General features: G+C 41.5%; 1 protein-coding gene across 1 annotated transcript in view; it reads right to left on the bottom strand.

The window, feature by feature from the left end:
* Dpp4 (dipeptidyl peptidase 4) overlaps positions 1-24,831 on the bottom strand; it is a 78,276-nt gene that overhangs the window by 23,264 nt on the left and 30,181 nt on the right. The window contains exons 6-18 of the mRNA XM_051184577.1: positions 23,031-23,083; positions 22,851-22,923; positions 22,042-22,162; positions 18,434-18,594; positions 16,853-16,965; positions 8,309-8,444; positions 6,121-6,165; positions 4,104-4,211; positions 3,791-3,858; positions 2,815-2,868; positions 2,322-2,443; positions 781-828; positions 455-553 (exon numbers count right to left, since the gene is read on the bottom strand). Of these exons, the coding sequence (XP_051040534.1) occupies positions 455-553; positions 781-828; positions 2,322-2,443; positions 2,815-2,868; positions 3,791-3,858; positions 4,104-4,211; positions 6,121-6,165; positions 8,309-8,444; positions 16,853-16,965; positions 18,434-18,594; positions 22,042-22,162; positions 22,851-22,923; positions 23,031-23,083 (1,201 nt within the window). The remainder of the gene's footprint in view (positions 1-454; positions 554-780; positions 829-2,321; positions 2,444-2,814; positions 2,869-3,790; positions 3,859-4,103; positions 4,212-6,120; positions 6,166-8,308; positions 8,445-16,852; positions 16,966-18,433; positions 18,595-22,041; positions 22,163-22,850; positions 22,924-23,030; positions 23,084-24,831) is intronic.

Below are 24,831 nucleotides of genomic sequence, written 5' to 3'. Positions count from 1 at the left end.
ACCCACTCCCACACCCCCGCACCACCACAACAACAAAGACCCTGAGGTTAAAATTAAAAACAACCTCAAATTTTAGCATAATCATCTTAGGTATTTTCAAACTGTATAGTTCAAAGATAAAATGTATCAGGTGTGATTTCACTTAGCCATTTTGTCTTTATAATCAATGCTTACTAGTAGAACAGACATGCTAACGGGATGAACTGACCTATCAATAGTGCATATTCCCCCAAATGCCCTCTTGACAGAATAAATTTTATATAGAGTCCTATTTTAAAACATGCACACACACAAAAAAGCAAAAACAGTAATTCTTGTAATAGAGTTCCATGGGGAAAAATAACCCTTTAAATTAGATTTATGCAACAAAAAGCACTTGGTGCAGACCAAATTGTCATTTATATTGTGTTGTTATTTCCACGAGAAACACTATTCCAAAATAAATTTAACTTACTTGTTTCATTCAAAACAATGAAGTCCAATTTTTTTGAAGGCATTTGGATATCCTGCAGCATTTTATCCAAAGCAGAATTGTCTTCCAGGACTCGTAACTCTAAACAAATATACGACAGCAATAATTCATAACAGTGCAAAGAATTTAGATCATGTGATGCACTAGTGAGCATGTGTGCAGGGCAACACCTGGGCTGTGCACACTTCAGGTAAGAAGGCTTATATCAAGCATTGTTAAGAATTAAAGCCAAAGAAAAAAATCTCATGTTGGTCATATTGGCACATGCATTCCTACAAACCAGTGGAAGGTGGAATTTAACAAAATACCTTTATTATCAGTGCTGCGATGCAGAGTATACAGGGGCAGACCAGGGCCTGTGAATGTAATCAGTGAGAAATATGTTTTAGATGAGTATAGCATGTATGCATGAGCTTTCAAACATACTAGCTATTATTACTGCATGGCAGAACACAACAGAACTATTGCAGTAGATAAGAAGCTTAACTGTTTCCTTCTCATCCTTTTTTTTTTTTTTTTTTTCCTTAAAAATAAGTGCAATCAGGTGAAGGAAAGGCGCAGGTAAAGATGATAAGGAATGGACCTCTGTCCTGCTGGACATCTTGAGCAGGTGACCATCTCCATGCCTGGTTTGCTCATCAGTGAGATGAAATGACAAATTAACCTTCTCCACTGTCTGTCTGACACTCCATGCTGACCATACCACCCACCTCTCACTATGCTCCTTGGACATGAGTGGGCAGGGCTCTGAGGAAGTCGCCTCTCACCCCCTCATGGGCCCCATTCAGGAGAGTCAGGGAGCCAGGCAGCACACCTGCAGATTGGCTAGGCGGGTTCTTTCTGGCATGCAAAAGTGTTTTTCCTCACAAGCCCTTAACTTGAGTATTTATCCCAACTGTGGTAGCTGTGGAGTAGAAGGTAAGGAGTAGCAAGCTCTCTTGGGAGCTATTTGATTTTGATGCATTTAAATGATAGATGTAATTTTTATATTTGCTTGGAAAACCATACTGAAGGCACCGCTAGACCTGGGTTTGAATCCTGGCTGACTTGCTGGATAAGTTAGGCCAGTATATCTGCATGCCAATATCCCTTCATTTAAAGTGAGGGTAATATGTACTTTTAAAAGACTTATTAAGGTTTAGATAAGATCATAAATATTAAGCCTTTAGCACAGTACCTAATATAAAGTATATATCAAGAAATGATGGCAAGCTGGAGCCATAGTAACGAATACTAAAGAAATACATCATCATAAACAAAGTACACCAGGGAGGAGAGAACATCCTAAGTAGTCTGAAGTCCCCTTTGGCCATTAGCTATTCTTTCCAGAATATCTGGATTCTTCCTCTCATTTTGAGATGCAGCCTCACACAGCATTAGAAGGACAGGCTCAGGAGAAGTCAGAGTGCTTTAAATGTACTGTGTGATTGAAATATGCCATTGTGTCTTCCCTTGCCCAGTCTTCTTTACTAGAAATCAATACTAATGGTAGCAATGTCAGCAGAGGACAGAGCAGTGAGTGCTCTGGGTGATGGGCACCACTCACAGTTTCTTATTAAGGTAAGGGACAAATGTATAAAATAATCACTGAAAACCTATTAACATGTGGGTATATAAGAACGAACTCAGAGGAAAGGAAAGGAAATGTGTACACATCATATGATATGACTGGGTAGAAAAGGACTGAGGTATCTTTGGGGGCTCCTAAGTTTGCAAAGGCAAAAGGGCTGAGCAGAGAAGAAAGACTAGGTGCTAGGAGGAAGCCCTTAGGACCACCTCCCTCAGGGTGGTAGGGACAGGAGCTCCCATAGGCCAGTCAGCCTCTTCCTCACAGCCAGTGCAAACTTACCGGAACATCTCAGCTGGTAGTATTTTGCCTCTTTACTAAACGACACTGAATAATACTGACATCTTTCTGGATACAGGTCACAACTAAGGCACTTGACATTTGTGTGGTCAGTAAGTTGAATTCTGTAAAACCAACAGTGGTGATTAATTGCTTCATCAAAGGCTCTGCAAAAGAAAGAAACTAAATACTGCTGAGCTCTGGTTTCAGTGGCATCAGACTGCCAAAGTAACACTTTGTTTCTTTCTCCTCCTTATAAAATATATGTATGGAGTCACAATAACCTCAATTCCCCATTTTTTAGGAAATGCCAGTAAACACGTAAAAAAATTCATTGTTTTGGTTATATATGACTGGTAAGTGAAGAAATAGAAATACTTAAAACAATTCCAGAATCCCAGTATATTATATTAGTTAGGACGAGAGAGAGAGAGAGAGAGAGAGAGAGAGAGAGAGATCAGACACCCTGATGTCAACATCCCAACAGCACTCTTACTTATAAAGATTTCTTCCTCCTGGCATTTCTTTATGTTCATTACTAATGTAGTATCTGAGAAGAAAACACAGGCAATATATAGTAAACATGTTTTACAAAAATGTTAAATGCATTCCTCGATCGCTGACCCCAGGCACACAAGTGTGTGCCCTCTGTCTACACCTGCTGCTCTGCTCCTCTGTTCCACCCCGAAGTTATCTCCCTCTATCATCTCTACCCAGGACATTTTCTTTAAACAGTCTAATGTAGGAATCCAGGGAGTTCTTCCTGGATTGAAGTGGTAAGTAAAAACCCAATAGAGGGCTTTTATATGAAAAATACGCCTGAGCAGCTAGCTTGAAATAGACAAAACCTCTCCCCAAGTGCCAATTCTGTTTTCCGTCTTAAGACACAGGCTGCACGGATGTAGAGGACCCAGAGAGCAGCAGAGCCCCTTCTGTAGTCTTCAGAGACTACTCTGGGCAATGGTAAATTCCTCTATGATGAGGCCAATAAAGGAAGAGCCAAGATCCCAATGGAAAGTAACATGCCTTTTGCTGACAGCTCATGTATGCTATTAGTAGGCGCTTACAGCCAAGCTCTCCGTGTTGCAAAGAGCAAGGCCGAACACCAGCAGATAAAAAATTGCCTTTCTCAGCCTTTCAAAGAGTCCATGTAAATCTGAAGTTAACAGAAGGCCAGAATGGCCCCTGAAGCAGTCCAGGATGTTCTACAGAGACCATAGCCCCTCCAGTGCAAAGCAGGTAAGACCAAGAGGTAGAACTGCTTGGTGGCATGGTATCAAATCTGCTGAGCATATGTGAAAATCATTAAGGCTTCCGTATGTTGAAAAGAAAAAAAAAAAAAAAAAAAACGGATTGAACACATTCCAAATCAACTAATCTTTGTGGGAGATTTTCCTGCGTTTCTGGAAGAGAAGGTGTGATTATAGCATGCAGATTTATAGACTACTTACTGATCAGTAGAGTCTACTCACAGATACTCGCTGGTCAGCACTTCGATCCCAATGACTTCCCAGGCTCCTTTTGTAATAAATGTACAGTCCTGATAGGGATTTTAAATATGAGATTTACTAGACTCTGCTGTCAAAGTTAAGTGGAGTTATTTATATCAGGAATTCAAATAACCAAGAGGTTGCTTTGGGGACACCAGTGTCCTATCCCTTCATCCCATGTAGCACTGAGGAATTTGAATTAGTCTATTTGTACACATTGTTCAATGCCACCAGTGACTTCTGTTTTAGTTAGGAAAAGAGGTCAGCTTCAGACCTGCTGTGCAAACGTACTCACTTTCTTATCTTTGGGGAAGTGGCAAATGTGTTTGTAGCCATCTTTGTCGCTCATGACCTTGTAGAAACTGCTACCATCAGAGGCGAAGTGCGGCTCCGCAGGCCTAAACTAGACAACGGCAGAGGAAAGAAATATCACAGTGCCAGTCTCGTCTCAGGCTAATTCCTGTTTTTGGAAGTCCTCTCCAATACTTGTGTTTTCCTAGAGAGTCTAAAAAGGAAAGTCTTCCTAACTAGAAAGCATTCAGCAGAGAACACACTCAGGCTAATTTGGTGGGGGCACGCTTGAGAATGTACATACGGATGCCCACAGTGGATACAGGACAGGTAGAAATGTTTCCATTGTTTTGGAACATTTCTTGGGAGAAAGATTATGGGGACTTCCAGCCATGTGGGCATTCGATCTAACATTTATTTTTGATGTCACAAGCACTCTTTCTAGAAAGCAGTTTATTATCCAATTTCAAGTTGGAAGTAGTTTATAGTATGGGGAAATTTTCATCCCTGCTTTTACAGTTCACTTTCTGTTTGTTTGTTTGTTTGTTTTGTTTTTTAGCCAGGCATAGTCTTTAACCACTTCTGGACTAGCTAACATCATTTCCCATGGAAGGCATTCACACAGTTATTTTTATCCTAAACTGTTCTATTTTGCTGAAGATGATCAATAATTTACAAAAAAAAATTTTTTAAAGTGGTTACGTGGAAATATAGAACAAAAAATTTTTTTAAGGAGTTCAATAAAAGATAGCTCTCCGAAAATAATATTTAAACAGACGAGCGCCTCTTTCAGCCTGGAAGGACTATGTTTCATTTTAATTTCTGGTCCGTAGTTACACTTTGAGCAGGTAGGGGATGGTCTTTTAAAACTGTTGGTTCTCTTTGCCCTCGATGCTTCCTCTCTCATCAGCTCCCATTTGGGGAAGGGAGGAAAGCCTCTTCTATTTAGTGATTCAAAGTGAATTCATTTATGAAGCAAGCTGAGGCGTGCAGTACACTTGGTGTTCCCATTACAGAGCTCGCAAACACATTCCCCTCTCTAGACCTATGTTCACAGCCTTATCTTTTTAATACATTTCCCTGTTTCCCCTGGATGGAGTTGTGCCTAGTAGAAATGTGTGAAAAGTGGCATCTGTCTGGTTAAATACAGAGAGGAAAAAACATATTTTTTTTCAAAGAGTCGTGAGGAAGTGTAGCATGTCTCTTGCCATGGAGGAAACCACTTTTCATGTTGGCAAACCTCTCCCCCTCTGCCCAATCAGCGCCTGGAGAGAAAGGACATGTGAATGCCGTGGCAGCTCTCAGCCCAGCAGAAAGGGGTCGTCTTCCTGGACTGAAGCTTCACCTCTCTCACCCGGGAGATGTGAAATGTTTACAATTTTTGTGTCACTTTGTTTCCCTTTTACAGAAGGATTAATACAAGTAGTCAGAGAAGCTAGACGCCGTTCAATTTTCATCTTTCATGCAAGGTGGCATGGTGGCTAGAGTCCCTTCCGGCACCCCACCCCCCACATGGTGCCCTGAGTCGCTGAGGGTCACCCCGCTCTCTCAGATAAAGCTCTTCCTCAGAGTGCCTACCAAAGTGTACATATATGGGTGTGATTTCCCCCAGACAGGCCTGCAGTGCACACTGTAGGGTTGGTGATGTTCCTGGTGGCTGTAACCCAGACTGGGTTAAAAACCGTTTTCTGCCTCCAAAGTGCAGAACTCAAGCAATAGCTCAAAGAGAGCGTCCCCGCACCCAGGTGGCCTTTCCTTCATGGTTGCCTTTGGTCTCCTGGGACCTCCACCACGCTTTGTTTTCTTAGTTCTGCTCTTGCCTTTGATGTTTCGCTTGTCCCTCTACCTTCTTGGGTGTGCAGTACATTCACTATAGGAAGCTTAGCTAACACTCTGCGAAATGGGCCCACTCACATCTCTATCAGTGACAGCACAGTGCCTTAGCACAGGACAGTTACACATTAACCAGCTCTCAACAGCAGTCGAGAAGTAGTATAAAATCCGTAACTCGGAACACTTACTCTTCCGACCCATCCTGTAGTGCTCATTTCAACATGTTGCTGTGCCTGGGGAGAAAAAGGACAGTGCAGTGTTTCAACGAGAGGATGGTGAAATTTACGTATGTATGTATGTGTGTGTACGTATGTATGTATTGAGATGGTGTCTTATGTATCTCAGGTCAGCCTCAAACTGACAATATAGCCAAAACCTTGAACTTGTGGTCCTGTCTCAGCTTCCCAAGTGCTAGTCTTTCATGGGTCCACGGATATGCTCAGCTGTATTTGGTGCTGGGACTTGAACCAAGGTCTCTGAGCATGCTAGTCCAGCATTCTGCCACATGAGCTACATCCCTAGTCCCACCAAATGCATCACAAACGAAATTACACTTCCGACAAAATAACTGAAAGTATTCTTTCATCCTATAATTCTATTTATGTCAGTATTTTTTTTTTCATGTAATTGCATTCTATCATTTACCTCTGTTGCCCTGAGCTCTGACATGGGGCTGCCCTGAAGTTGCTTTCTAAATCTCTTCTCATGGAAACCTCCCTTAGCCCCTTTCTTCAGCTGTTCTGTCCTTCCCAAAGTTACTTCAGTCATTTGTGTCTTTAGGATGTTTCCAGTGGTGGTCTATTGTCAGTCTCCTAACTGGATGTTTAGTCATCTTTTATTCCTACTGACCCATTGTCTTCAGCACTGAGCCCCTAACTCATCAAGGCAGCAGACAGCTCTATTCCCATTATACTCTACATCTTAGAATCCTGAAACAGCCTTCCATCTCTTACAAGATAAATCCAAACACCCTCTGCATTCAAATCTAAATCTCTAGCCTCATTTTCATCCTGTCCATTACCTTCAGCTTCAGTGGTAAGTACATCCAGTCCCTCTATGCTCTAAGCTGTTCACCACAAATGTCCTTGCACAATCCTCAGCTTCAGTGGACCTTTCTCCCTTATCTGCCCACACAGGACATCTTATCCTAGATGACTCTGCATCTTCACCCAAGCAACTTCCTTGTCCTGTTCCCACCTGACTCTACCAGAGAGTATCTGCTATTACTCTCTGTATCTATCTTCACTGCTCTTATGGCCCAATACCCTGATATTGTGATGAGTCAATCTGCAGAAATTGGAGAGCTTCGGCTTTGCAGTTTGAGTTCAGGTGTGTCCTATGACTTAATGACTTAAGCACTTTTACCCTCACCGAGCCTCAGTTCCACTGTCCCTGTTGTACTGTAAATGTTCAAAGCACAGGAAGTCTTATGGCATATCTTCATGACCTCACTCCCTATCAAAACAAAGACATTTTTGGGAAATGCAGGGTGTCTAGTTAATTAAAAAAAAAATCCCATAACTTAGCAACAAGGTGGGGACATCTTAAGAAATGTTTCCTATATAAATAAATGAGTGGGTCAAATTATGGAGGATCACTCAAATTCTCAGGTGAGACTCTGCCCTGTGCCCATCTAGGATGAGAGCAGCAAGGACTTTGTAACACAGGGTTCATGATGAGAATGGAAAAGGAGACCCAGAGTGGTCACAGCATGTGCCTGCAAGACTTCATCAGCTCTTGCCTCTCCTGAGGCTACTTGCTGCAAGGGGGTTTTGCTGAAATCCTCAGCCAGAAGGACTTCAAGGTGTCTTGGCTGGGAGCATCAGCTGGATCATCACTCGGTTGCCCTCAGCATACCCTCTTGGGTTGATGAGTATTTGTTTAAGTTCTAAATCAGTTTTCTGCTTAGAGATGGTTACAGTTTCCTAATGGATCTGTACCCTCCTGGCATTCATCTTATTTCCCACATACTCAGCTAGCCATTTCCCATCCTCTATATATTATCTGTTAAAAATAACCATCATTTTGCCAGCAGGCTCTGGTCCTCTTCCTGATTTTGAACATGGATGTCAAATTCTGTCTTCTGAGTTTCTAGTCACTCCTTTCTCTCCTTCCCAAGTGGTCATATCCACAACTAACACACCATGAATAGTGTATAAAAGAGAAATGGAAGCACCATCAGATACCAAGTGTCTGACAGACAAGACTAACCTGCTACCTCAGAGCTGGATACCAACTCAGAGAGAAGAGACTAAAACATTTACTGATCTCCAACCATCTCTGTCCAACCTTCACTATCTCTGAGGACATAAAGCCCTCCCATCACATGTCAGTCACATGCTGTTGGAAAAGCAGAGCATCCCAGTGAGACCTTACCGAGGGACAGTTCCATGTTTTGCCAGTCTTGTCATAGTCACAGATAGCCATCACAGAGTAGTTCTGAATCCTCCTGAGCCACTGCAAAGAAATTCTTTCTTCTGTAACCCATGCCACATCACACAAATAGTGGTCCCTGAAGAGAAAGAAGGGGAGGGGAATTTCTCAAAAAGCGTGCAGCTGGGGAGATGGCCCAGTAGAGAAAGGGCTTGCCTTGCAAGCATAAGGATTGAATTTCTGACTGCCACAATTCAAGGACAATCCACCTGGCAGCCACCTGTAATCCCAGCACTAGGGAGGCAGGGAAAGGGGATCCCTAGGTCAAACTTCTAGCTAGACTAGCCACAATTGGCAGGCTCTGGGTTTCTGCTCAATAAATAAGAGTAGAGAACAATCCAGAAAGATGCCCCCTGTCAACTTCAGGTTTCTACAGGCATGTGTCCACATACATGCAAGTACTAGCATGTACAACACACACACACACACACACACACACACACACACACTAAAATTGGGACCTGAGCAGTGGTGGTGCACACCCTTCATCATAGCACTCAAGAAGCAGGGAGCAGCCAGATCTCTGTGAGTTTGAAGCCAGCCTGGTCTACAGAGCTAGTTCCAGGACAGCCAAAGCTACATAGAGACCCTGTCTTGAGGAAAAAGGAAAAAAGAAATGCAAGTTTTTCCAGACCTTGTTGCAAATGAACATTTTCCTTGATGAAGTATATCCAACAAGGAAAACAGCAGACACAGCCTAAAGTGGCTCAACACACGTGACTGAAACCATATGTTTAGGACTGTTAAGTTGCGAACTGGGCCCCTGGTAGCATAGAGTCAAAGGCAAGACTTTTCCATCTCCTCTCTGCCTGAGACTAGTAAGAGTGATATCAGAGACAGAGACACTGGCAGAGATGCTAGGATTTTCTAGTAATTTAACATGCCCCCTTCCCCCCATCAAAGGTATTTGCTTAGAAAGCCTCTATTGCTAATCAGTACCACTGGCCTCCAGGAGCTTGTCAGAATGCAGAGTCTAAGGCAGCTTCTCACCTACTGAGAAGGAAGGAGCCAGGGCCCCTAATCTAACTCAGCTTTTCTGCACCCACCCGATGCAGAGTTGTTAAAAGAGCAGATGGAGAGTTAACTCTTACCCAGGACAAGTAAAATGCCCTTGCAAATAACAGGGAAGACTCAAAAGCAAAACACACAAAGTGAAGTTTTTCAAAATTAACATTAGACCAAAGATTAAGAAACACTTGGTCATGGCCCAGATAGTAAATGATTTTAGTTTTTGTGGTCTACATGCTCTTGCTACTAGAATGAAACTGTACATAACCCTTTTATCGACTTCACTTTCAGACTGGAAAAAAAAAAAAAGTGGACTCATACCTCTACCAGTTTTTCAAATCAGAGAACTATAGCCCAAAACACATTTCTCAACAGTCAAAACATGGCCCTAGTGAATGAAATACTCTGTAGTATTTTAACCCAAATTTAAAGAACCAGTTCCAGCTAGCTGCCCCCCCCCCAGTACATATCTTCAAGGACTTTTGGAACTGTGTTGTGATTTAGAGCGACACGTATGGAATTTCTAATTTACTCTTCTGCTAACCTCCCTAACATACTTTGCTCTGGTTGGTGTCTTTTCCCAGACATATTTGCCCCTCCTCGGGTCTGTTTCGGTGAGACTACTCATACATCACTTCTCTCCAGTGTCTGACCAAAGCCTTGCTCCTTTCTGTCAGGAGTCTTTTCTCATACCTTGTTTTCCTTCACTCTCTTACTCCCCATAGTTGGCCTCCCCTGTGGTAGCCATCCTCCCCTTAGGTTATCCTGTACTTCTGGCTTGGCTGCCAGCCCCTTGAAGCAGGGACCACATGAGTCTTGTTCATAAAACAGCTTGCTAAGTTCTCCTGGAATGCAGTTCCCAGAAAAGGCAAAATTCAGGTTCTGATTTTTTAGGACCCACAGCATGTACATTTGTATTTGTCTCCCTTTCTTTCTTAGGCTCTGAAGCCTACAGCAGGTGTTAACTGAGCTCCCAAGATCAAGCTCCTTGAAACTTCATGCTAAGGACCAGTGCAGCAACCAAGCGTCACTTTAGCTCACATTATGATACCTTTCCATTTCCATCACACCCGCCATGTTCTCCTGCATAACCCAAATGGTTCCTCAGTTGGCCTCTCTTTCTTCCTCTTTGACCTTTGCTCTGAAATGACTGCCCTGCCCTTACGTCTCTAGTTCTTAGCTGAAGTATCCCCATGTCAGTGGGGTTTTCTTGGGAAGTACTGCTTTTAAGTCAGTACCACTATCCTGCAGGAGCTTGTCACAACACAGGGTCTGAGGAAGCTTCTTACCAACTGAGAAGGAAGGAGCCAGGGCCCCTAATCTAACCCAGCTCTTCTGAAACCACCCGGTGCAGAGTCACCAAAGGAACAGAAGATGAGTTAACTCTTACCCAGGAAGAGTAAAATCCTTTCAAATGACGGGGAAGAATCAAAAATAAGAAGGAAAATGAAGTTTTTCAAAATTAACATTCTAAACCAAAGATTAAGAAACATTTAGTTGGGACCCAGATAGTAAATAATTTTTAGTCTTTGTGGTCTACGTATTGCTGTCACTCAGCCACAGTGTGGAAGTAGCCAGAGACAAGGCTGACACTAACAGGAATGGCTGTATTCCAGGATAAAGCTTCAGTTTCAATGTAATGAATTCTTCTTGGGACCAAAAATGTAAAACCTTCAAGCTGTGGATGGTATGAGGATGAATGTCAGCTGGGATGGAGTTGAAGCAGGGACCCTTTTCTGTTAGCCCTCCCTAGTTCTATCCTAGTCATTCTTGCCCATTTGGATTAAGCAAACCAACAGATACAACAGTAACAACAGCAACAAACTCTTTGGAGGCAGAAGCAGGCAAATTGTTGAGAAAGTTCAGAGGCAGTCTAGGCCACAAGGTAAGACCATGTCTCAGAAAACCAAAATCAGAAGGAAACAGAAAGGAAACCCTAAGGAGGATCTGAAGAGATGTGTGAGCGAGCCTATTCCTTAGGGAGAAAAAGCCTCTTTACTCACAGGCACATGCGGGAACCCAGGAATATTCTTCCTCTTTTAAAAAGTGTTCTAATGGCAGAGAGGCAGATGAGGGCAAGAGAACTCTTTTATGATCCCTTATCACCCATGATAGGTAGCTTTATCTACAAAAAACCTGGCGTTATACCTCAGGCTTGAAAGTCCACGCTGTAAAGCAACTTTTTGCTATTTGAAAACACTGAGTAATGGAATGTGGGAGAGTAGCCAGGAATCTCGTGTGCCTTGGCCACCTTCCCTCTCCATTTCTAGATAAAGGTTAATGGACTTGGATCTGATAGTTAGTCACGGTCAGTGCCCCAGAGTGTACTCTGTACTCTTTGAGGGCTCGGTGGAGGCCTTTTACCATGGTAGTAGTCAGTCTGTTTTGAAACACGTTTTATAAACATACTTCCCTCTAATTACAGCTCTGAGCCAATACCATGCCAGGGTGCGATTTCAGAGGATGCAAATGGATGGATGGCTTAACTAAACCCTTGACTCAAAGTTGAAGTCCCCATTGTATGAGTGTGTGTGTGTGTGTGTGTGTGTGTGTGTGTGTGTGTGTGTGTGTGTGTATGTATAGGTTACCAACTATCTTTCATAGGATAACATGATGACTGATGAGGAGGGCAAACACCGAACAGATTTCCCCTCTTGTATTGAGTGGGGAATGCTAGGGGATCCTTTACCTACAGCCAAGCCTTCTTGTGAGCCTGAGCTTCTTGTCCTAGGTTAGGCAGAGTGACCCAACAACAAATTGAAGGTTTGGGTGGTGCATTAGTCAGTCATAAAGGGAATTTGGTTGATTTTAATGTTGAAGCAGTGAAGTAATTTCTGCACTTAACGGTAACCGTTTCACCCACATGAACTTGACTCTGTGCCAGGAGCTGCCTGAGTACTTCCCGTAACACTCACAGCCACTCTGTGAGGCAGGTACCATTGTGGTTCCCGCCTACTAGATGGGCAAACACAAGTACAGAGAGGTTACATAGCTTTGCCAGAATCACCCAATCACAGGGTTTTGGAGCCAGGATTCAAATCAAGCAGAGAACTCCTCCTGTAAATAGTCTGCCTGTCCCACTAGGAAGTTCTACTAGTCTGTTTCACACTTGTGATTCCTCAAGTGTACAATTCCTTTCTCTATGAAATCTATTTACTCCTTGAGAGTTATGTGCAAGCTCAAGTTTTATGCAGCAAGTCAGCTGGCTATACTCACAGTACCTACCTTTGAACATCCTGCTGTAGCAACTCTCGGAAAGTGATTTCTTGTCCTGGCAAAGAGGAGGCACTTCATAATAGGCTTTTAGGTGACATCTCTGCCTCTAACCCGTGTAGATGTTTCATTTGTACATTAATGACACTTAAAATAAGCTATGCTTTGCTAACTGGAAGGAATAATGGAGGGGGAACTGCTACCCAGAGCAACTGCAGACTGCGGAGTGATTAATTCAGTGAATCACCAGAGGAAGCAGGCGTACTGCCAGTGCCGGCCGTGGGCTCCATGCCACCCTTTGCTCTGATAGGGATGCCAACTCTCCTGAGTCCACTGACAGATTGCTGAGAAGAGGGATGGGTGGGGCGAGGTACAGCAGAGTCTCTCAGAAACAGCACTGTGTAGATCACAAGCCCTAATTGTCCACTTTCTTACAGGTGTCACTAGCTTGCTGGTTTCAGAAGGGGGATGGAACACCAGTCCAGTTGATCTCTTGCCTGGCAACTTCAGGGTTTGATGAGTCTAGTATGCAGACCAAGGGTCATCCAGTGTTCAAAGAGATAGGGGGAGTCTTTATCTACTGTGTCCCTTAGAGCCAGGGAGAACAAGGGCAGACTAAGTCATAAGCTGGGTGTGATGGGCCTGAGGACATTCAGCAGATATTAGGAGGAGTCATCTCACTTGACACACCCTCTCCAGTCCTGTAATTTTATCCTACAGCATTTGCAGATGGCTAGTTGAAGGAGAAAAGAGGGACTTGGTACATGGAATGATTTTGAAAGCTGTCCTTGGAGTTGGCTGTGTGAATTCGTTCCTGTGCCACACACATACACCATCATATAAGAAAGCTCGTCTTTCTTATTCATCCATCCGTTCTTCTACCAACCCACCCATTCAGCCATCCAGTCCCTCATCTGTTCAGTTATTCCACTGTGTCCCAGTCACCATGCTAAGTCCCAGTTAATATTGTAAAACTGTCCCTTATCCCACACACCTTGTCTTGCTTAATTTGGCCCTGGAAACACAACTGTAAAGAAAAGTTAGGAGTTCTACAATATCCTCATCGCATCCTATTCTCTCTCAAATATTTTGAGCTCTCAGATTCCCATTATGTGTAGTCAATGCTCACCAGCAGCTCAAGCCTTATCAGCTTCAGCCTCCATCATGAGGGATTAGAGAGGCTCATCCTGTCCCATGCTCTAATTCCGTGCAGGAGCACAAACCCACTTACTAATAGGACTGCACTTGCTGAAGGCTCTTGATGAGAGGTGTGTGCTAACAGAAGACAGGTGAGGAGACCTGGGCAGAGGAGGAACAGTGATGCTGATCTTGCCTGGTGGTGTACTCAATGACCTAGTGAGTTACGGGAAACCATGACCCAAGGAAATGCAATGCTCATTAAGAGTGACTTCTCAGGATTGCCTTGGTCCTGAAGGATCTTGCACTGAGACCAGGAAGTGTTACCTCATCGAATGAGAGAATATTTTCCCCAGGTGAACCTAGAGTCTCGTTTTAGAAAAGCTATGATCTCATTAGCACTAACAGAGATCACAGCTATATTTTAGATTCTGTACACACTTGCCTGTGGCATTTCCTAAGACAGCTCCTTGGTAGTAAGTAGTTATGTTCTGCACGGAATAGCCCCAGCCATTTCCTTGGCAGGGAGCACTCATTTTCGTCATCTGTAAAATGACTGTGGATACAATATAGTGGCATGTCGTAGGGAATAAGTGAGAATCCAAAGGCAGATCACTAGCCCAGCCCTTGGAAAGTTCTCAACATATTTAAATCGAGTTATTCAATCATTTTGTTCTAGTAAGTGTCAGATCCCAGAGAAAGCTGGGACAAGTACCTGTGACTCCTCCTAGCATTTCTCACTCTGCCCCTACCCCAAACCTCACCAGCCCAAGGGCTGCACTTAGCTTGCCCTCCCCCCTTCCCGGCTTCATTTCCTATATAAACCTGCCATTTTAGCCATGTGCTCTCTTGGTCCTCTGTTCCTGGCCTCTTGGTCCACAGTTCCTCTCCAGGTCCACTTGCCCTCTCCCCTCTTTTCTCTCTCTCTCTCTCTCTCTCTCTCTCTCTCTCTCTTCCTCTCTTGACCTTCAACTCAATCTGCTGGCCATGTTCAGCCTGCTTCTCTCTCTCTTCTCTGGAACCCTCCAGGTGCCTCTAGCTGTTTTCTCTCGCTCATATCTACAATAAAATTCTTCTCTTCAACCATACATCGGAGTGGTCCTGTCCTCCTTTTCATTCAGTAAGCAAAGGTCTCTGTCCTAAGTCCGTTTTCCCATGCTAACTTGCTGTGTGATTTAAGCAAATTGTTTTCTCCCTGTGGAGTTCTAACCATTCTGGGGGTTCTGTGCCTTTTCGGAGACCTAGGGGGAAGGAGTGGGGGCAAGACTGAGGCCTGTCCAACACAAACAGCGATCTTCCTTTGGTTCCCTAGAAGTGTATCACAGGATTGCATCTCATCTAAACAAAGGCTTTCAGCTCCTTTAAAGAAGCCTGTAAACCACATTTGAGGTCTAAAAAAGTTGGTTGTAAATACAACTGTTTTCTGAACTGCAGCTCTCCACAGACAGGTATAAGTTACAGATTGCAGCAGGTGCATCTCGGCTGTTCCTGGACAGCCTCATGCAGTCCCATGACTTGTGGGTTCCACCTCAGTGCCTTCCCTACCTGTGCCCTGCTGCAATCCAACGCTTTAGTGTACATTCTTCAGGAAGCTTTCTTTGATCCCTCTGCTCATGGAAAACCCACCTCGCCAACTTGGAATACATCCAACCTGTTGCTCACAACTCTGTCACTTCGTTCTCCAAGCTATTTGTACAAAAGTTTGGTCTATCCTCCCTGATTAGAATTGCTAGAAGGGCCTAGCCTCCCCCTCCCCATTTGCATACTTTGAATTGTAAATTGTGTTTTTTTAATTAGTGTTGACTTAAGAGGTTGATGAGTTGAACTTGATAACAAATTTTAGAACCTTTGGGCACATTTTTATACCTTGAAAAAATAACTTACGGGAAAAATGACTAGATTTAAATTTTTTACTGATAAGATTTCTCGCCTGAATAAACATGTTAATACTAGGGAATTCTCTAAGCACAAAGTACAACCTGCAGCCAACTTGATAGTGTCAACCCAGAAGAACAAAGTGACTGCCCATTGCTCTGATGACATCTCTAGGTCCCTGAGGGCACCAGCTGTATTCACAGAGAAAGGTCCTCATAGGTTTCCTTTCCCATCCAGAGAGACAGATTGAACAGGCCCTACAAAGGTTCAGGCCTCTTGTTTAACCTCTGGACCTCATGTTCTTATATGTACAGAAGCCATGTCACAATAGCTGTTGGGAAGAGAGTTGCTTAAGACAACTTAAAGAGTAAGATAGAACATGTGTTAACACCCATGTCTGGTGCATAGCGAACACTCAGTGCACGATAGCTGCTACTTAAACCAAGCAAGCATAAATAATAGCCTTAAATAACAGGTACACAGTAAATTATACCCACTTTGGCTTTTATAAGAAAAAATGACTCGGGTCTTACAGTGCTTGTTGGCAGGATTTCAGACATTACTTAAGCAAGTGACATCTTAAGGGAATCAACTATAGGGATTCCCAAATGTGACCCACAGTTTCTCTGAATTTCTCTGAGTCTGAATGAGGGTGTTCAGTCCTTTAAAAAAAAAAAAAGAAAAGGTATTTAAATAACCATTGAGAGACACCTGTGAGCTTCTCCATAGTCATGTGTTAGTTACAGACTGACAGGTCACAGTGGGCACCACCAGCTTGTCTGTAGACAGCATATTGCCATGCCCAGAAACCCCTTGTGGTCTTTATCCTGCTCTGCTCTCTGCTCTCCCCTCACTGGGTTCCATTCCTCCTTGTAGTGCCTCTGATATTCTGACACATCCCTCATATAGGACTTTGGTCCCACAGGGTATTCCGTGGGACTCACCAGGCTCCATCACCTCTGCCCACCTTGGCTTTCTTCACAGCATTTCTGGCCTTTTCAATTGATATCTGTTTGTTCATCTGTTAATGTCTGCCTCCTCCAATAATACCTGCCTTACTCATTGCGCACACCCATCCTTAGAATTGTGCCTCGCCTGAAGACATGAAGAACTTCAACAGGAAGTTGTTGGATAAAAGAAATGAATCAGTGATACAAGACGATGCTATGACTGATGCTGCCATATGTATCTGAGATGCTCTACCCAGTAAGTGGGAAACTGTCTCCACCCAAGGATTCAGGTGAAGTGTCTTACCCTGTTGCCACAGGTTCGGGAGCAGCGACTTGGACGGAAACAGCTTTAGTGGTTGAGTTGAGAGAGTCTGTATTTACAATAAAGAACTTTACAGTTGGATTCACAGTGCCTGCCTAAGGGGAAAAAAAGTCACAGATCTGATAATGAATTTTTTAAAGCCTCATCATTACATAAATGTAAACTGCATTAAATGTCTGAATTATGGCTATGGAGTTATAACAATTGGACACCGTCAAACAATTTAATAGAAATAAAATGAACATAAAGGAAACCCTTTATGTGTTCAGGTGAAAATATATATTCATGTGTCCATGCATGAGTACATGTGTGAGTTAATAAAATGTGCTGGTCCAAACACTCATAATTCAATCATGTCTGTTCTTAATCTGTGTGCTTTGTGCCAGGTAAGGACAAATGTCTTAAAAATCAATTGCATCATTTGCCAATATATCCTGATTCTATGGGACAAAAGTTTTTAGTGGCTTAACTGTGAATATCACTTGTATACCATCAAAGGCTCAGTCCACCAGGAAAATTAGCCTGAGCTCAGAGCCAATTGTGCTAATTAAGCAGGCATCAACTTTGCTCCAAGTCCAGGTTAACGTGTTGGAGCTCAACAGCCAATATTATGACAGAAGACTGAAAAACCTTTAAAAATGTAGGCAAGGATCTTCTATTGACAAATTAGTCAGAAATAATATGATTTTTTTAGAGAATGCTTTATGGAGCTTTTTTCCCCCAGTTTCACTCATCAAAAAATAACATTCTCTGAAAACACATCTCCATATTTAGTTTAGGATCTTTTTTCCTTTTAACTTCCTCTCCCTTCCTAAAATGGCAGATCTTCATAAGGCAAATTAAGTGAGGTGGTAAAAATAAAAATACCCCCCCCCCGAATCATTTATGGCAAAAATACATCGTTGTTAGCTTTTCCTGTAGACGACGCTGTGGCCATTTTTATTACGGTGCCGACAAATTCTTGGCTCCCTTCTGAAGCCCTGCCCTGGCTTGTACTACTTGACAAAGCTCCTTGATTTCAATGTGCACATTGTGGTTAGCAGGGAACAATCTTGTAACCCAGGATGCTACACAACTATCACAAATGCAAGACATGTAAAACTCACATTAGTGCCAAACCTGTAACAGCCACTGAAACTCATCCTGCACTGAACCCTGTTAGTTAGTAATGCAATCTGATATATAACCAGGCTTTTCAACTTCAATTCGGGCGCATTCCAACTTCTACAAATGAGATGAGCTTCTGATTCAATTATACAGCCTCTCTTTTCCTTCATTCAAGCATTTCCTACCCCTCCCCTACCTCTTTCAAAAGCATTTTCACCATCTTTTTCTGCTTGTCATTTCTTAAAGTTTTTGGAGAAATTACAAAACCTTAAATCACACTCTTTCCTGGGATAATAAAAATACTTTAAAATTGCCAGATGCTGTTGACTTCAGCAAGAGAAATCACAGCAAGCTGTTGAAGAGAGACTGACAATATTTTCATTAGCAGGAAGGGATTAAATGCAACTATTCTCTTCCCATCAAATCACAGAACCAGGACCTGAAAGGGGTGCAGACCTTTGGGTAGGGGATCCACACCGTCCTAGGATACTGCAGTGACTCATCAGAGTAGAAGGAATATTCGATGTGTGGGACCCCCGTGTCGTTAAACTGGGCATATGCTAAAAAAGTGCTGTTTGGAGACCACCACAGCGCGGAGTAGGCACCGAAGACTTCCTCTGGAAAAAGACATAAATTGTTCTGTTACAAGAAAGCTGATAAATTGGCTTTGGCATTCAAAATATTGTTCTCATTAGCTTTAGTAATTATAGTAGAGTTCAACTAATGAACCATTTCACATTTGCTGGGATTCCAAAATCAAAGTAATACAAATGAATAAAAATAAGACCTCTAAGGATATATCTAGATTGTAAAAATAAGTCACCCATTGGACCATTTTAGAATATTTTAGTATGCAATATTGGATATAAGCTCTATATTTTTTTCTTTATCTTATAATCCTCTAAATTTATGCCTCAAAACATACTAAAAGTAAATTTCACACAGGAGGCTGATTTTCCATTCTAATTTTCAAACAGTCAACACGCCAGCATGCTCTCCCTGACTGGGCTGAGTTTCTACTGAGTCCACGAGGTACTGGTGGGTGGTACAGAGCTCTAGGCTATCAAACCAATATGGTGCCCAGAGTTTACTACTCTGGCACAAATAAGGTGTGGGAAAGGATAGATTTAGAATGGAGAGAGCTCCACAGACCCCTACAGAGAAACATCTCCTTTGCCCAGACTAGAAACTCCCTGCCTTAGCACCCTCCCCTGATATGTAGAGAAGATAAAGGAAAGAGGCAATTGAAGGGAAGGTACAGCTTTCAATAGATTGTTGGACTCTCTTCAATCTCTGACAAAGGCAATTCCTCCCTGTGATTACTACGAGACCTATCCATGGAACATTTGACTTCAGGCTCTTAAAATGCCCAAGTCTCCCTCACTGACAGGGTATTGAAGATTCAGCTTCTTCAGCTTGAATCTGTACTTCTTGCAGAGACTCATGTGTTACAAGCATTGATTTCCGGCCTGTGGTGCTGCTGGGAAGTGGAGATGATAGCTGGATCCTCTTAAAAGAAACTTAGATCATTGGGATGTGACCGTGAAAGGGATATTGGGATCTCGGGGTCTTCCTTTTTCTTTGCTTTCTTACATCCATGGTGTAAAGAAACCCTTCTGCTACACACTCCTACCAAGGTGTACTGTGCTGATACAAGCAAAGCAATGTGTCCAGTGGCCAAGTGAGCATGAACTAAGTCTGTGAAATCCAGAGTCAAAATGAACTTTGCTCCTTTAAAATGTTTTCTTGTGCATTTTGTTACAATGATTTAAAAAAAAAAAAAAAAAAGATAAACGTACAGGTAGGCAGTTAACAGTCCCAATCCACATCTCAGGTGTAAGTAAAAGACTCAAAGCATATATTCTAGAATCTTAGGGTTAGGAAATTATATATTCCAATCAGTTTTTGAATAACTAAAACCTCTTTGCAAGTTGCTGGGAAATACATTTATTCTTGTTTTAAATTATGTGTATGTGGGCATGCATATACATGAGTGAAGGTAACTAAGGAGGCCAGAGGCAGTGGATCCTGAGAGAGCTAGAGTTACCGACAGTTGTGAGCTAACTAACAGGTGTGGATGCTGGGAATTGAACTCTGGTCCTTTGCAAAAGTCACACAAAAAACAATGTGCCATTTGTCCGGTCCTCCAAAAAATACATTTTCAATAGCAGCAATAGTGGCTGCAGAACTAATAATAATAGCAGCAATGAAATGTAACAATTATCTTCATGATTAGTTGGCATTTGATGAGTGACATGTGCCAGGAATTGACAAAGGTTGCATTTATTATACCACACACACACTTCATTATAACCATTTTACAGGTGATGTGAACAAAACAGGGCTAAAAATAACTTAAAGACGTCACCTTAAGTCACATGGCTAATAATTAGTAAAATCAAGGATTAAGCTGTCAGGTTTGAGAGCATGCTTGCCATCTTGCATTATATAGCTCACACCTGTCTCGTTTTCCAGCAGTTTTCATTTCTGAAAACCTAGCCCTTGGTATGGCAGCCTTCTCTCCCTTTAACTGTTTCAAAACTGAATCGCGGAGCTACATTTATGTAGTGGATTTGGAATTTATAAACCACATCCAACTTGGTCTTCACAGAGAGTCTAAAATAAATCTATTTAAAAATCATTTTATAGACAGGAAAATTAAGATCAATTAAATGAAATGTCTTACCCAGGAGCTAGAACTTGGGACTTAGGACTCTAACTCAAAAGAAGTTGTTTATATGCTGAATTCATATCTCATTACTTAGACCTTTGCCTGCCGATTCTTGTCCACAACACACCTGCAAGGTTATACATCACTGTACCTAGGGTCTGGTTCTAGTTTTTAAAATTACTTTCAAACACTGGGAGGGGTATAGTTGGGACCACGTTTGAATTAGTACTTATTTTTAAGGCAGAGTATATTTTTCTCTAGTTAACAATGCAGTGATTTCTTTCTAGGGACTGATTCCCCATCTTTAGAGGAAGGCCCCATGAAAGCTGTGAGGTTGTCTTGCATCCTGTGGGGCAGATGTGAACATGCCAAATGAAATCCCTTCAGTTTCAATTAGCCCAGACGAGACAGCTGAGTTGGTTAGATTCTTTTCTTAGTATCACCCAGATGTTCCACAGGTTGGGGAGGCAGCTGTACCAGCTCCATGTCCAAGGCCCAGGAGGACTCTCAGTGCTGGGCTGTCCACTACTTAAAGAACTTGTAAGTTCATTGTGGGTTTTGATCAAACACTTACTTCTGGGCAATAGAAATATATCTTTCCCTTGACATTATTTCTGTTTGTTGTCATGTTCTACCCATTCAATTCATTTGATTCTGGCTGAATGGGAATCATGAGGAAAGCCTGGACCTAAACTGCCTTTTAACTTTGAAGAAGAAATAACAGGATGAAATAAAGATGATTTTTCCAGCAAATATGAGGCACTCTTGTGAATTATGTGGAATGGCCTCAAAATGTCCTTTATCTTGGCAACCAATACCCAGAAAATGCTTTCTTAATAGTTCCTAAATCTCTTTATCCTGAAAGGCAGAATAGTACCTTTTAAGTTGTTTTTTTTTCCCCCCTAAATTTTCCAAATTATTTTTGCTTTCTTTAAAAACAGGAAATCACAATTCATCCCAGGCTAGTTTGAATGGACACAAATCCTTTCTAAAACAAGTGATTTCTTTCCTTCTGTTTGGCAACTGCAGACAGTAGCTATCTCCTTTTTAATATTGTGGAAGATTTCACTTTCCTTCGAAACTTCTGGGCTAGGTAGGCCTCCTTGGAGAAACATCTGATGTTAATCTGATGTTGTTGTGCCCTGGTAGAGCAGCACAGAAAGGCCCTTTGTGGTAAGAAACCAAGACAAGCAGGGCATTGTGAGATAATGGGAGCAGAGGCAGCACCAGGAACAGGTAGGGCTTCTGTGTCACTGTGAAATCTAAAAAAGATTCCATAATATGTTTAAGTACACAACTTATTTTGAATCTTACTGAATACCCCCAGCTTTTAGTATGGCAGTGCTGTAGTCTTAAAAGTTGTAGACTTTCTGATTAAAGATTTAGCCTCTACCTTCATAAACCCAGTCAGTTATTCCATTGTATACTCCATCTTCAGTTCCTGTCCATGTGATCCTCTCACTAGGTAAATTTGGTTCAGTTTTAATGTAAATATCATTCTTCCAAACATATGCCTGAAAAGATGAAAACACACATTGATATCAGTAATCTCATTACAGCATCTTTTATCTTGGAATCTTAACATACTACTCAAACAAGAGAATAACCAGTCTGTTTAAGTAAGAACCTCATTCTTAAATTACAGGTATACATTCCATAATCTTGAAATAATAAAAAATCCTAATATGTTGCAATAAGAAGGCTTGCAAATGTCACTATGTGGATGGTGAAGTGTCTGTAAAGGCCTGGCACAGCCCACACTGGATGACCTCTGTTGGTGTTTCTTGCTTGCCACCTTAGTGGAGGGAATGTAGCTGCATTCTTGGAGAGGGAAGAAAAAAAAATCCCATCTTGCTATCTAAATTCTTTTGTGCTTCTAACATTCTTCTAGGACCATAGAACAGAGATGCATCTACAGTGATTTTGAAGAGACTCACAAATACACAAGCAAAGCACACGGGGAATGAAAGAGTTTAACAAACATTGTTTGCTAGTGAATAAGCAACTTTATAATAGAAATCTAGACCTTTTAATAATTCTATTTTGTTGGGCTAACAAAATATTGTTTGGGGAAGTGACCCTGTATTTCTAATATAATAAATGAGTGGGCTTTCAAATCTCTGTTTTATACTAGGTTGAGTAGCATCTGCCTATGAAAGGCTTCAGCCAAGCTTTCTCTGACAGCAGGAGAAATGTACTAACCAATTTATGACCTTCTTTTGACCATGTGATCCACTGTGTGTTATTTGGAATCTGTGCTTCTATGATCACCTGTCTGGAGAAGAGGTAAGAGGATATATTACCAAATGAATAACTCCCTGTGAGATATCCTTTACAACAACATTAAGAAAGCCTAGTAGTTTCGATGGAGGAATAACTGACCTTTTATCCAAGTCATAAACACTGTATGAAGCTGTGTAGGAGTGCCTCCATTGCTGCAAAAGAAAACAGACCTCTCAGGCTTTTCTGATTCTGATAGGTTGGCCATTTGCTCAAGATGACAGCAATGTTAACAGGGTACTGAATAAATTTCAAATTTCATCACATATTAGCATTCCTTAAATTCTTAGCATTTCAGAATTGAAAATATCCTTGAAATCAACTAGTAGGAAGTAATGGAGAGTCTATTCACTTTTGTGTCACCTCCTCCAAAGACCTTCCACAGGATCTTTGTAGACCAAAGTGCCAGTTTTGATATTGAGTGATATTATTCTGAGAATAGTACGATAAGGGAGCCTGTTCAGAAAAACTCAAATTTTCACCTTTTGCCCACATCGCTTCTAAAATATTTAGATGTTTAATGCTGTTGGTGGTAATGAGGAGACATACTTATAAGGCTTTGTGCAATGATAATGAAAATATCTAGTGTTGTATTTTTTAAAGCTATCTTGGAATATATTTTAAAGTAGACACATTTGTTTCTTCAATTTTAAGCAACCAAACAGTTGAAAATGAAATATAGTAAAGACCATTATGAAATAGAAGGCATATAGTGGTTAAAATCAATATGGTCAAATGTTGATTCTATAAGACAGTTAAAACTTTGATATAGTTAACATAACATAAAAATAAAAAATCACTATCAGAAATGAAAAATGAGACATCACAACAGACCTTGCAATCATTACATGAGTACGAGACCATTATGAGCATTTTAATAAGTCATAAGCAGTAGAAACAAGGAAATTTTTCTTGACATAGTCCTATATCTAATAAACATGTAGAATCAATGAGTAAAAGTAAAGAAAAATGCCAGATCCAAACGACTTTACAGCAAATCCCTTGATATTTAAGATCTATATACAAATGTTTACAGAAGCTTTATTCAGAATTGTCTAAACTTGAAAGCAGCTAAAACATCCTTTAATAATGGATGAATGAATTAACAGACTATAACAGAGAATGCAATACAATACCACTCAGAGATAAATACTATCACCCAGTCAGAAAGGTTACATACTGAACTAATGATGGAACTTCTTAGAAAAGGCAGAACTATGGAGACAGTAGTGTTTGATGGTGGGGAGGGAAGACTAGACAGAGCACATGGGACTGCTCGCAACCAGACCCCTCATCTCCATGACAAAGAGGCGTCTCATCTTCATGACCCCTCAATGCTGGATATACACTATACATTGTCACAGTTCACAAAGGACCCCAGTGTAAAACTGTAGACTTGAGTTAATCCCCATGTGTCAGAACAGGCTCTTGCATTTTCATAAATGCATCATCTTCAGTATGTTTATAGATGTTTATAGAGAAGGACTTGGGAAGGAACATGAAGAAAGATATAGGGACCTTCTGCTTACTTTCAGCAAACCTAAAGCTGGTATAAAATATAACTACCAATTTTAAGCTATTAGAGCTATGAGTTGGAAGGAATAGGTCTATGGTATCACATTGTATTTCTATAGAGCAAGCAGTAACAGGAAAGGTTCCCTATATATTTCTATAACATTGTATCAATTAATAGAAAATGAAGAGAGAAATATCCTAGCCTTCAGGAATCAAAGTAAAAACAGGTAGGGGGATATGTGATATGTAGAAGCATACCCATGCATTTGTGAAAAACTGTATTTGTATGTGTATGTGGATAAAATTAAAGATACTTTTCAAATTCCTTGTGTGTAGATGTATATTCTCTATAGTTGCATGTGTGAGTCTTATTATCACTAGATAGCTA

Source organism: Phodopus roborovskii, unplaced genomic scaffold, assembly GCF_943737965.1.
Source record: "Phodopus roborovskii unplaced genomic scaffold, PHOROB, whole genome shotgun sequence".
Lineage (NCBI taxonomy): Eukaryota > Metazoa > Chordata > Mammalia > Rodentia > Cricetidae > Phodopus > Phodopus roborovskii.
This window is presented reverse-complemented; position numbering and strand designations above follow the sequence as displayed.